This window comes from Silurus aristotelis, assembly GCF_946808225.1.
Source record: "Silurus aristotelis genome assembly, chromosome: 19".
Taxonomy (NCBI): Eukaryota; Metazoa; Chordata; class Actinopteri; order Siluriformes; family Siluridae; genus Silurus; species Silurus aristotelis.
In genome coordinates, this window is record NC_139592.1 from 23,550,690 (window position 1) to 23,563,189 (window position 12,500).

Below are 12,500 nucleotides of genomic sequence, written 5' to 3' on the forward strand. Positions count from 1 at the left end.
CCAGTATATCCATTCTGGACATGTTAACGAACACGACCTGATCCGGGTTATTGAAAGTTCTTTAGAGCTTGGTGAAGATCTCAGCATGCCTTCTCTGCAGAGTCCGACCTTCTTCCCCACCGAGCTGGAGATAGTAGATGCAGACATGGCTCCTCACCTGGTGTGTGCACCACAATCGAATCGCCACAATTCCATCGACAGCGAGGACGACGACTATTATGATAACGAAATCTTGCCATTTTACGAGTCCGGCTCCTTGAGCAAAGAGTCGAACGACATTGAAGGACCATCCAGAACTTTGCAGTCGGAGCAGATTGTCGACTCCAGCGCTCAGGAGACGGACCGACTCAGGACTCAACTCAAAGAAGCCTACTACCTCCTGATAAATGCCATGGATGGCATCGCTTTCGATGCCCAGGTGCAGACGATTGGCTACGTAGAACAAAGGAACAGCTCAAGTCAGTCTCCTGATAGCCTGAGCATGAGTTCGGATTCTTCCACGAGAGAGCTTTCACGGTCCTCTGAAGAACATGATGTCCATCAATGGACACTTCTGAGTCCTGGAGAATGCACTGCTGCTGATCGTGGAAGTTCTCAGAGGAGTAAAAGTTTGCAGAATCTTCTCCAGGCCCAAGTGAGGCCTGTTTTTCAGCGCTCTTTGAGCGATGGTGAAGTTCAGTATCCTGTGCGGGCAAACCGAGGTGATCCATGCTCCGAAAAGAGAAGTGCTCCTCAAAACACTTCTGTAAATACACCTCTATTGGCAAACCGGGGAAACCTGGATTTAGACACAGCCATGGTTCCAGAGCAGGCAGACGAGGAGAACAGTGCCTATATTAGTCACCAGGATTCTTCAGATGGAGTTCCCCTCAGACCATCTGACCCATTGTGCTTGCAGCAGATGAATCTTAGCAGGCATGCTGGAACAAGCATTGGAAAACCTCCTCGGGTCACTGTGAACAAGATGCAGGAATGGATGCACAAAGGCCGCTTGCTTTCCTCAGAGATGAGGCAGAGGATTGCTGGATCCTCCTCGCATGGAGCAGCTCAGGAGCGCCATGAAAATGAGCTTCAATCTTCGTCCAAAACCTTCAGCCAGGACAACAACATGAATGGAGAAAAAACAGGAATGGTGAATGCATCAAGTGGACAGCACTCAGGTACGAATATCCACAGGGGATGAAGAAACCTCTCTCTCATTCTCTGTCCTTCTGTCTATGCTTCGCTGTCTTCCTCGTCTCTTGGGAAAACACTCGTACCTCCTCACCCCGTTTATTATTTAAACCTTGGTCATCATCTGCTGCTCTAGACTCCATGTAACTGGTGGTGGGTCCATGGTTTCTCTCTTCCTCTTTTTATCTAACAAAGGTTCACGTAACAAGAGGGTGTAGTTAGAAGCACGCTGGTGGAGGGCTCGCATCGGCACACCACTTTAACACCACATTACTAACCATCTGGTGGGGTCTTCATTCAACCAGGTTCTTCTGTAGTGGGATCTTCATTCAACCAGGTTCTTCTGTAGTGGGATCTTCATTTTACCAGGTTCTTCTCTGTTTTTCTTTTTGCATGTTGCACAAACCTTATCGTGCGCCATCATTGCTTAAACTAGATGGTTGATGAAACAAAACACACACACACACACACACACACACACACACACACACACTGTGCAGGATAAGATTTGTGTCTCTGAGGCCAATGACGTGCACCAGGAGCTGAATTCGGCCTTTGTTCCTTTGTTCTCAGCAGCACGTACAGCTTCTAGATTTAGGAAGGTCATTTGTTAAACTTTAATTAGATCATCCTAATGGAAGTGGACTGGAAAACGTCTGAGCTGATTTGATTTTGACAGATATGTTCCATGTCCTCACACAGAGTTGGTGAGCTTGATAGGATTTTGTACCACGAAAATAAAGAAGTTGTTGTTCAGGGTTTGGATTTTTGGAAGCTAATTGTTTCCTCACCCTATTGCCCAGTTCTTACAGATACTCTCAGGGCAACATTCTGGGGGAAGCTTGGCTCCAAAGTTTCTTTAAATTTAAATGAATTTTCTTGGAAATTCTTTCACTCTATTAGTGTATTAGTAATAATTATGTCCAGACCCTGAATAATGGCTACTTTTACATACTGATTTAGTTTGAAATTTTACAGCTCAGTAATAATAACAACAACTTTTATTAGCTGGAAGATCTTGGTGGATTGGTAGCTTTTGGTCTCCATGTTCTCAGAAGCTTGTATGGTAAAGTTTGGATTTTGGAAGCTCATTTCTCAGACTTATTGACCAATCAGGTTTATACATCATTTAATATCTAAAATAGGAAGTGCAAATGTGACATGAAATTCTGTCAGAAGTATTGCATTGAGTAACTGCTAGATTCTGGTTGGATTTAATTCCAGACCTGTCGCGTCTCTCTATTTTGAATTTCTTTGCTAATTTGTTGCGCTGGACCATCATAATAACGTCTGTTTCAGAAATGTGCCATGTCTCTACTTATTTTTAAGGACCATCATTTGATAGAAGGTCTTTAAGAATCTTTAGTGTGCCATCTTGTTTTCAGGCTGTGTTTTATGTGTGTGTGTGTGTGTGTGTGTGTGTGTGTGTGTGTGTGTGTGAGAAAGAGAGAGTTAAATTGTGTCAAGGGAATTGTTTGTTTTAGACAGGGCAACTGTTTGGCTTTTAACATATGCATACTCACAGATGTTGCTAGTGTGTGTGTGTGTGTGTGTGTGTGTGTGTGTGTGTGTGTGTGTGTGTGTGTGTGTGTGTGTGTGTGTGTGTGTGTAAGTAAGAATGAAAACTGCTAAAGGAGCTTGACATGAGATACAGTGGTCCTAATTATTTCCCACAATGCACTTGAGCCAATTGCAGAAGCTCCCCGCTGCTTCCTCGTTCACGACCGCTTGCTGATCTCGGATCAGTTTCCTCGACCTCGACGGTTCCTAAATCATTCAGTGCTCGTAACCAGCCCCGATCTGTGGTCAGTTCAAAGATCCGTGCGATGCGTCCTTTCAGACGCATTCCTGCGCTATGGAAACGTGACACTCTGGGAGGGAATATTTGGCATACTCTCCGAGCGGCTCGTTTGTGTTTTGGTTACTCAACACAGAGGATCTAAAAGCAGAGTTACGCATTAGTTCCAGGTCGGCTAGGGATTAGTCGTTCCGGTTAACTTTGGGTAACCTGCGGAAGAATGCTGGTTATTGATCGGAGCTGTGAATACACTCTGGAATACACGGCTCACTCTCAGTTAAGTGTACATGTGTGATAACGCAGTGTGACACTTTTTCTGAGTAATAAACATTTTATAACAAAATATTAATTATTTATTAATAAATATGGACTTTAGTTATTTTTGTCGCTTACGTTGCAGCAGCTATAAACACACGTTCCCTCGTCAGCCCATCTTTATTCTCTTTCCTGTCGTTAAAAGATGTTTGAAAAACACTTTTTGCTGATCTATTTGATGTAAAAAATTAATTAATACACTTTTCGACCAATCAGAATCTAGGATTCAAAACTGCTGTGGTTAAAGATAATAATAAATAATAATATCATTATAGGATTAATAATGTAATAACAACCTCCTCCTCCTGATTCAGCTGTGTGAGCATTAGCTGTAGTGTGTGTGTGTGTGTGTGTGTGTGTGTGTGTGTGTGTGTGTGTGTGACTAACATGACAGTCATTGACTTGTGTCCCAGAGCTTCCTTGTTTTCCACCTGATCTGAGAACGTCTATCCAGCACTGAGCAGAACCTTGGTGAGATTATTTCAAAGGAATGTGGTGTAGTGTTTTTGAGTTTCCCCTCAGGCATGGCCAGTTGAACTGAACATAGACCTTTGTGTGTCTGTGTATGCGTTTCTGAGTGTGTGTGTGTGTGTGTGTGTATGTCTCTGGTTCTTGAATTCCCTGCGTGTGTGTGCATGCTCCTTCAGTTATGAAAAAACCCTTCAAAAGGAACAAGACGGCATCCAACACAACACAGTCCTCAATAAAGCAACACGACCAAAGCGCTCACACACGCACACACACACACACACACACACATACACACACACACACACACACACACACACACACACACACACACACACCGACCTCAGTGTGAAGTTGATTTAATTAAAACAAGGTTGGTTAACACCACACACATCAGTTAACACACCCCCCTCCACCCCACACACACACACACACACACACACACATATATATATATATATATATATATATATATATATATATATATATATACATACATACATTTCTTAGCAGTTCTTTCAGAGACTTTTTTCCAACACATGTAGAAATGTAAAAAAAAAAAATTATGTTTTTACCTGATAAATCATTGGCTAGAAACTCAGAAGCAACACAACGTCTTATTCGCTGTTTATTTACTATTGAATTATAAACTAGCTAGTTTATGTATGCTTATAACAAAAATATCTTTATAACCCTTTAGAAACCTTTATAGCTACTTAGCAAAGTTAGTTTAGGCTAGTAGTGTAAAATCACGTTATTTTGTAAGTGGGTTGACTTGGCATGGCAGTGGAGTGGAGGATCCATGTGCAGGCTTTATTTAATGAAAGTGGTCAAACGAAGGGTATCTAAAAAACAGGCAAAGGTCAGGGCAGGCAGCAAACAATCACGAAACACAAGGTCCAACACGTTACAACAATGGAACATGAAACTTGGTTTACGTGCCAATAAAAATAACAACATGGAAACACAGGACGGCATAGACAAAACATAGAACCCGTTAGTACAACAACACACAGCAATGTGTGAAAGAGAGTGTGTGTGTCCCTTTTAAAGCCCTCATGCTGGGAATAAGGAAGAATCGGTAATTGGTTCCCAGGCAGGGGCTTCTGGGAACTGTACTCCAAAAGGACACAGTCTTGGTGGAAAGCGGGAGGAACGACAGGGGCTGGATACATGACATTTTTATTTTAGCTTCAATAATTGTTACTGTTCAGCTGCTGGTAAACAGATCACTTAGAAAGCAATTTCAGGCAGGTTTTTAATGCTAGCTGTATGCTAACATTAGCACGTCGAAAAAACGCTGATCGCTCAGATATTGCAACAATTAACGTAATATTTATTATATGTACTAGCCTAGAAAGTCTGAACTAGTAGCATAGCATATGTAGCATTCGTATGGTTATGAGGGGAGTGAGGTGATGTTGGGTTGCCATAGTGACATGTCTAATTAGCAAATCATGCATATTTATATATGCAAATGAAGGTGTGGATACATTCCTTGGCCATTTTACCAAAGTCTTAGGGAAACATAAAAAGTGTGTGTGTGTGTTTGAGAACAGTGGAAACACTGGCTGAGAGAAACAATAATGCCTTTACATTCAGCATTTCAATCTGAAGAGCAGCACTTGAGCTAATCCCGCGCTAAAGCTCTGTGGTCGCGTGTGTGTGTGTGTGTGTGTGTAACATCATACGCATTGTGTTTTTTTAGCAATGACACAGATGATGCAGTTTTTAACCTGCATATATGCTGTAATGACACAGTCCGCTTCGCTTCCCCCATGAATATTTTTTCCACAAGTGAAAATATTTAGCCCAAAGTGTAATTAAAAGGTTGCGTGAGGCCGTGTTTCCTGCAGGAATAAAGAACGTGTCATTAACACATGCACAAAAAAGAGAGAGAGAGAGAATAAAGATGAAAACAATCTTTGCAGGAGTCTTCTCCTCAGCGTGTCGCAGCAGGACTCCCCATTGGCTGACGCTTAGGAGAGAAATCCACAAAGCTCGTGTCTCGTAACCTTTCTCTTTATTTTACTGATCATAAATCTCCGGTGCTGTTGAAAAAGCGGACGTTTTCTTTCACTCTCACTGAGAATGTAATACACTCCACTTTCTCAATTCCAAAACACAAAAGCACAGACTCGTAATGGCGTCTATCACAGCGAGCCCCAGGAGGCCGAGGCGTTTATTCTGCCTCTGTCTGTTTGTTTAGGAGGAGAAGCTCTACTTTTTCATTCAAGTCTTAACTCTGTGTGTGTGTGTGTGTGTATATAAACACTTTGGTTTGGTGGTATTTAGGTGTCTGTGTGTGTGTGTGTTTATATGTATGCTTGTAGAACTTTGAGAGGACCAACTGCCACCATAATAAATGCTTTGGCCTCAAGAGGACAAAAGAGAAGTGCATTTTTCAATTGCAAAAAATGAAGCTTTTTGCAGTTTTTTTTTTCAGTTACTGAGGTAAAATGTAAAGTTCTTGAGGTAAAATGTAAAGTTACTGGGGTAAAGGGTAAAGTAACGGAGGTAAGGTTTAAAATTGCTGTGCTGAAACAGTTACTGAGGTAAAGTATAATGTTACTGAGGTAAAGTATAATGTTACTGGGGTAGCGTATGTTGTTACTGGGGTTAAGTATGATGTAACTGAGGTAAAGTTTGTTGTTACTGGGGTATAGGTTAATGTTACTGAGGTAAAGTATGATGTTACTGGGGTAACGTATGTTGTTACTGGGGTATAGGTTAATGTTACTGAGTTAAAGTATGATGTTACTGGGGTAAAGTATGATGTAACTGAGATAAAGTATGTTGTTACTGGGGTATAAGTTAATGTTACTGAGGTTTCCAAGGTAAGGGATTGAGGTGCTGGGATAAAAAGATGAAAGTAAAAGTTACTGAGGTAAACTGTAATGTTACTCAGGTAAAGGAGGAAGGTGCTGAGGTGAAGGTTTGTTCCGATCGTATTATTGGTGGTGACACTTATGTTGGTGAAGGTGGTGATGGTGATGGTGATGAGGGTTGGTGGTGAAAATGATAACAGTGATGATAATGCTGATGATTTTCTCTCTCTGTTTTTCTAGTCCCTGTGATAGAGAACCGAGATAACTGCACTCGTCCAGTTCCTCTAAACTCCATCACTGTCTCCAAAAAACGTAACTGGCTGAATCAGAGCTCCATGCGACCCTCACCACCCTCCGACGAGGATGACCACACGAACCCTTCACAATCACACACTCGCACTCAACCACAAACTTGTTCCCGACCCCGTGTCCCCGTCTCCGACCCTGTCGAGGAGAACGACGCAGATGATGAGGGTGAGATCTGGTACAACCCGATTCCTGAGGATGAGGAGGATCTCCATCACGGCGAGTATGGAGAGAGAGTTTTGAGGAAGATGAGTGGTGAGGAAGGGGGCAGAGTCGCTACTACTGCGAGGGCTTCTGGGAACTTGAATGCCAGTCATTCCAGTGAGCAGAAACATGTGTACAGAGAGAAATGCAGATCACAGGAGGAGAAACCAACAATCAAGACTACAGGTACAGGTGTCTCTCCATCCTCTCCTTTTTCACCTTCACTACATCTTTCTTGTTTTCCTTTATGTCCTCTTTTCACCTCTTGCTATCTTTTGGAACTAAAATGGACTTGGAAATCACCCAAAGTGATTACAAACACCTTTGTACTCTTCTGATTGATCTGATTAGCAAAAACCACACTTGGAAAAAAATGTCTTTAGCCAAAGCTAATGTTAGCAGCATGGACACTAGTACAGGGAATAAATTAACATAGGCCAAGCTAGTTCTATTACAAAAACATTAACACAGACCTGATATTAATACTACCGTCCTGCTAATTCCACTGTCCTGCTAATTCCACTGTCCTGCTAATCCACCGTCCTGATTTTAGCCTGATGTTATGGTGTTGAAATTGTCTGTGTAGTTTAATAGTTTAATTAAGTTGGCTGTTGTTAGAAACCTTGCCTCAGAACTTAGCATCAGATAACGCTGTTAAAATTGTATAGTCACCTGAAGAAGTTTATAAAAGGCTGTTGTGATGTCATGTAATCGTATTGTCTGATTGGCTGATCAAATGTAGCTAACTAAAGCTTTACCCTTGATGGCACATAAGTACCTGGTGCGACTAATGACCTTCCAACACACACACACACACACACACACACACACACACACACACACACACACACACACACATACAATAAGTAGCCATTCCAGTTTAATTAACAGCAGACATATAATACCCTCTCTCTCTCTGTTGCTCTGTCTATCTCTCGTTACTTGAGATTACCCATAATCCCTTGGAGAGTAATCTGAGCTGACATGGCGTGACATGGTAAGGTGACATGAGAAGACACAAGACAATGAGTGAAATGCTCTTCTGACCTCTGTCCTATAGAAACACCATGACTCTGTGCATGGTGTACGTGTGTGTGTGTGCGTGTGTGTGTGTGTGTGTGTGTGCATGTGTGTGCGTGTGCTTGTGCATCAATCTGTGTGGATATCTGTAACAGGACACTGTTCTTACACTACTCCTGCTGAATGATTTAAGGGAGGAGAAGATCCTATACATACACATACACACACACACACACACACACACACACACACACACACACACACACACCATGCACTCCAGCACTCTAACATGGTGTGTGCTGGCTGCCATGAATTCGACTATTTTTTACACAATTACAGCTGCAGGTGTGCAGAGATATCAGGACTCGCTTAAGAACTATCATAAATCATTAATGCCAGTGGTGTTTTTGAGTGTGTGTGTGTGTGTGTGTGTGTGTGTGTAAAACAATCCACTGTTGCTAGCTCATATCCTGCAGTAGATAAAAGGAAGTGGTGCTTATGTTATACTCCTTTACCAATCACACTGCTAATTACAGCCTGTCTTAGACTACTCATTGTCCACACACACACACACACACACACACACACACACACACACACACACACACACACACACATCAAAACCCCCAAAACACAAAGGTCTCACTAATTTACGCGCCTCAGCATTCACACAAATGGTGTGTTACCACTACAGAGACCTTTTCAGGAACCTTTTGGAGCTGAATTAAAGCTTCAGAGTTCCTCAATGACTTCCTGGTCTTTGTTCCTACGAAAGTTCAGTAACAGCAAAAGAGAAGTGTGTTTGACAGCTAGGCGATCTGGGAGACTTCGCTTAGCAGCATGTACACCGCGCTGCATTATTACTGTGTGGTATAAGAGGAATAAAACACAGAATAGGGACTGCGCTTCAGGATTATTTTACTATTATTACCATAATTATTTGACTTTTTTATCGTAATTAAAAACTTTTAAATTATAATTATAAGAATTATAATACAATTGTTGTGATTTAGGAATAAATATTCAATTTAATTGGATATTAAAATATTTTATATGCTGGGTGGCAGTAAACTGCTGTTATTAAGACAAAACTGTTCCCTGATCGTGTGTGTGTGTGTGTGTGTGTGTGTGTGTGTGTGTGTGTGTGTGTGTGTGTGTGTGTGTGTGTGTGTGTGTGCGCGCGCGTGATGGAGCTAAAAATGGCCATGATTACGAAGGAATGACGGAATGGCATGTTTGGCTGGACAAGCTGCGTACACACACACACACACACACACACACACACACACACACACACACACACATTGCCTGCCAGAATATCAGAGCAGAGCAGATGACCTGAAATACAGTCAGCCACCTCTCTCTCTTTCCTTCTCTCTCTCTCTCTCTCTCTCTCTCTCTCTCTCTCTCTCTCTCTCTCTCTCTCTCTCTCTCTCTCTTTCCCTCTCTCTTTCTCTTACTCTCTCTCTCTCTCTATTCTATGTGCCTTCAATTTCCTTGCTCAGAATCGTTTCTTTGTTTTCCTCGTGGCGGATCAGGATCACAGAGCAGAACGGAGTTATGTGCGAGCAAGATCTGATCCAAACAAACAGAGCCGCCGTTGTAGCACGAGCCTGAAAACGCACGGAGAGAAAGTGATAGAGGGAGAGACAGAGTAATAAAGGGGAGAGAGAGAAAGAGATGTAAACAGAAGAGAGGGAAGAGAAGGATTGCTAGAGGAAAAATGAAAGGAAATCTGATCATGCATGCCACGTGGATTTTAATAGAAAGCTGCTTATCCTGAAGGCATTCATCAGCTGTTACAGAACATCCTGACACACACACACACACACACACTCACACTCACACACACACACACACACACACACACACACACACAGTAATCAGTGCTGCCTTCTCCATGCCGGCTGCTCCAGTTAAGGTTCTGATCTTAAATATTAACCCTATAAGAGCTGCAGTCTGATGTCTAATCTTACCAACCTTTCTACAGCAATGAACCTTTTGTTAGCGCTTTCAAAGAAGTTCAGTCTGATCTCATTAACTTTATTAACCATCCAGAATCTTATTAAAGTTTCTGCTTACAGATCATCAGTCTGATCTCATGCAACACTTTGATCTGAAATATACTTTGAGCTCTTCAATCTGATCCACAATGCTTTGTTCTGATGTCATTAGGAGCTCACAAAGAGCTTTAATAAGCATCAGTCTGATATTTTGCTTATCTTTCTAGATATCTAAAGAAACCTTCAGTCTGATCACAGCATTATTTCTAAATCACTAACAAACACTTACAGTCTGATACTCAGTTTTAATTGAGTCTGTCTGATTTTAGAAATGTTACAATAGAGAGTCGTCTTACAGAAAGTGACAATCTGATCTTGGTAATTTTCTAAAACTCTTATTTTAAAAACCTTTAGTCTGATCTAGTGAGTATTCAGTCTGATCTTGAGTTTCCTGAGTGATTTATTCGTATAGCAGTTACAGTTTGTGAACCGTTTGGATGCCAATGTTTGATTCCTCCATTTTGTCATCTGTGTTTTACAGAATTCCCGGAGCAAAGTGTATCTGGTTTCTCTCCTCCCTCCAGTCCAAACCCGGCTAAGAAGAGCTGCTCCATCAACTGGTCTTTACCAGAGCGCATCAAATCTCCACGCACAGTTCGCAAACTTTCGATAAAGATGAAGAAGCTCCCTGAGCTCAGCAAGAAGCTCAGTGCTAAAGGACAAACTATTGGACAAACAGAAACTAGGAACCACCTGAGAGCCAATGGTCCGGCCGATCTGGGCTCAGGGGTCCTGTCCACGGCGTCCACGAGTGGCAACGTGATCTGGCGCTATCACCTGGACAGCAGTGTTTGCACGCAACAACAGAAGAAGAGCAGTGGATTAGGTGCACCTAAATCGGCCATAAAGGGCGGGTACTTGAGCGACGGGGACTCGCCGGAACTAGTCGCCAAATCGGCTAAGCACGGCTCAAGTTCGAAATCTCACCAGAAAGCGCAGGAAAAGGATTCATTTTTAAATTCAGGCGTCTCCAAGTTAGCTGATGTGGCTTCTTTCCGTCCGTACAGCTTGCCAGAACAGGCAAAGTGTACATCCTCATCAGCAGCAGCAGCTCCTGTGTCAGGTCTCCTGAGCGTACACTTGTGTGGCGCCGAGGGTCTAAAGACGCCACGAAACGATGAATCGCGTCACATCTACTGCGCTATTCAAGTCGACGAAACAAAGCGAGCACGCACGGCTCTGCTTCCCTGCCATGCTGACTTTCTCGCCATGGACCACACATTCCAACTGGAGCTGGAGGAAGCTCAGCGCCTCCGCCTCGTCCTCTTCGGCTGCGAGGCGACCACAGCGCCAAGGAGGCAGCGAGTGTGTTGCCACGGAGCCGTATCGCTGGCGCCACTCTTCAGGACGGCAAATGCCGGACGTGCCCACAGGCTTGCAGTGCGCCTCGAGCCACGGGGAGTCATCTACGTCAAACTGGGATTGACGGAACGGCGGCAGAGCTTGACCGAAGGGAACGAGGCTGAGAAAGAGCGACAGAGGGAGGTGTTTGGCGTGGACGCGGCACGAGTGGTGGAGCGCGAGGCCACAGGGCTCATGGTACCCCTCATCATTGAAAAGTCCATTGGCGAGATTGAAAGGAGAGGATGTCAGGTGAGTGCATCACCCCATGTGTGGTTTTCTGGTGACAAAACACCTCAGTCCTGTTGGTTGTCAACATTTTCTGACTTGCGTAAAGTTCAACTTCATGCCAGGTATAAGGGTGTAACGTGTGTGCCAAATTAAATCCTTGTTTTACATGCGGAAAATAGTTATAATCTGAAAACATGAATAAAAAATTATTTGTGTGTGTCTTAAATGAAGAAATTTGCTGAGTATGCTGAAATATGTAGAACAGTTAAGTAGAACATATCTTTAGAAATGCTATTTATGTATTACCCAAATAAGGTCTAACAAATTAAACTATTAAATTATATTTTTCCATTTATTTAATTTTATTCCAATTACACACCTGCGTCGGGTTGTTGTGTTGTTTGCCCCGCCCACTCCTCAGGACACAAAAGTTTTTCCATCTTAACCCATGGTTGTTATATTGTGACATCATAACTACAAGCATGAACATTCATAGTATTTACAAGCACATTGTTAATCGTGGCAGAAAATCGCTGAATAATTAATAATGTACACTAATTCGTTTCACAGCCGGAAGTTCGGCGGACGTGTACTCCTGGGCTCACGTGCATTAAAGTCTGGCCTCCGATTTACTTTTATTTGATTCGAAAGAATAGAAGCTGTGAGCGATTGTTAAGTAGCGGTGTGTGTTTGTAGAGTTCAGACTGCAGTAAAATTGTCAGTGGCATTGGCTAGCAGTAAAAAAAAACTCTT

The 12,500-nt window shown here is 42.7% G+C and overlaps 1 protein-coding gene across 2 annotated transcripts in view; it reads left to right on the forward strand.

Moving 5' to 3' along the window:
* syde2 (synapse defective 1, Rho GTPase, homolog 2 (C. elegans)) overlaps window positions 1–12,500 on the forward strand; it is a 24,130-nt gene that overhangs the window by 792 nt on the left and 10,838 nt on the right. For both annotated transcript variants that reach the window (XM_083521450.1, XM_083521449.1), the window contains exons 1-3: window positions 1–1,160; window positions 6,823–7,278; window positions 10,657–11,768. The exon at window positions 1–1,160 is cut by the window's left edge. In XM_083521450.1, the coding sequence (XP_083377576.1) occupies window positions 1–1,160; window positions 6,823–7,278; window positions 10,657–11,768 (2,728 nt within the window). The remainder of the gene's footprint in view (window positions 1,161–6,822; window positions 7,279–10,656; window positions 11,769–12,500) is intronic.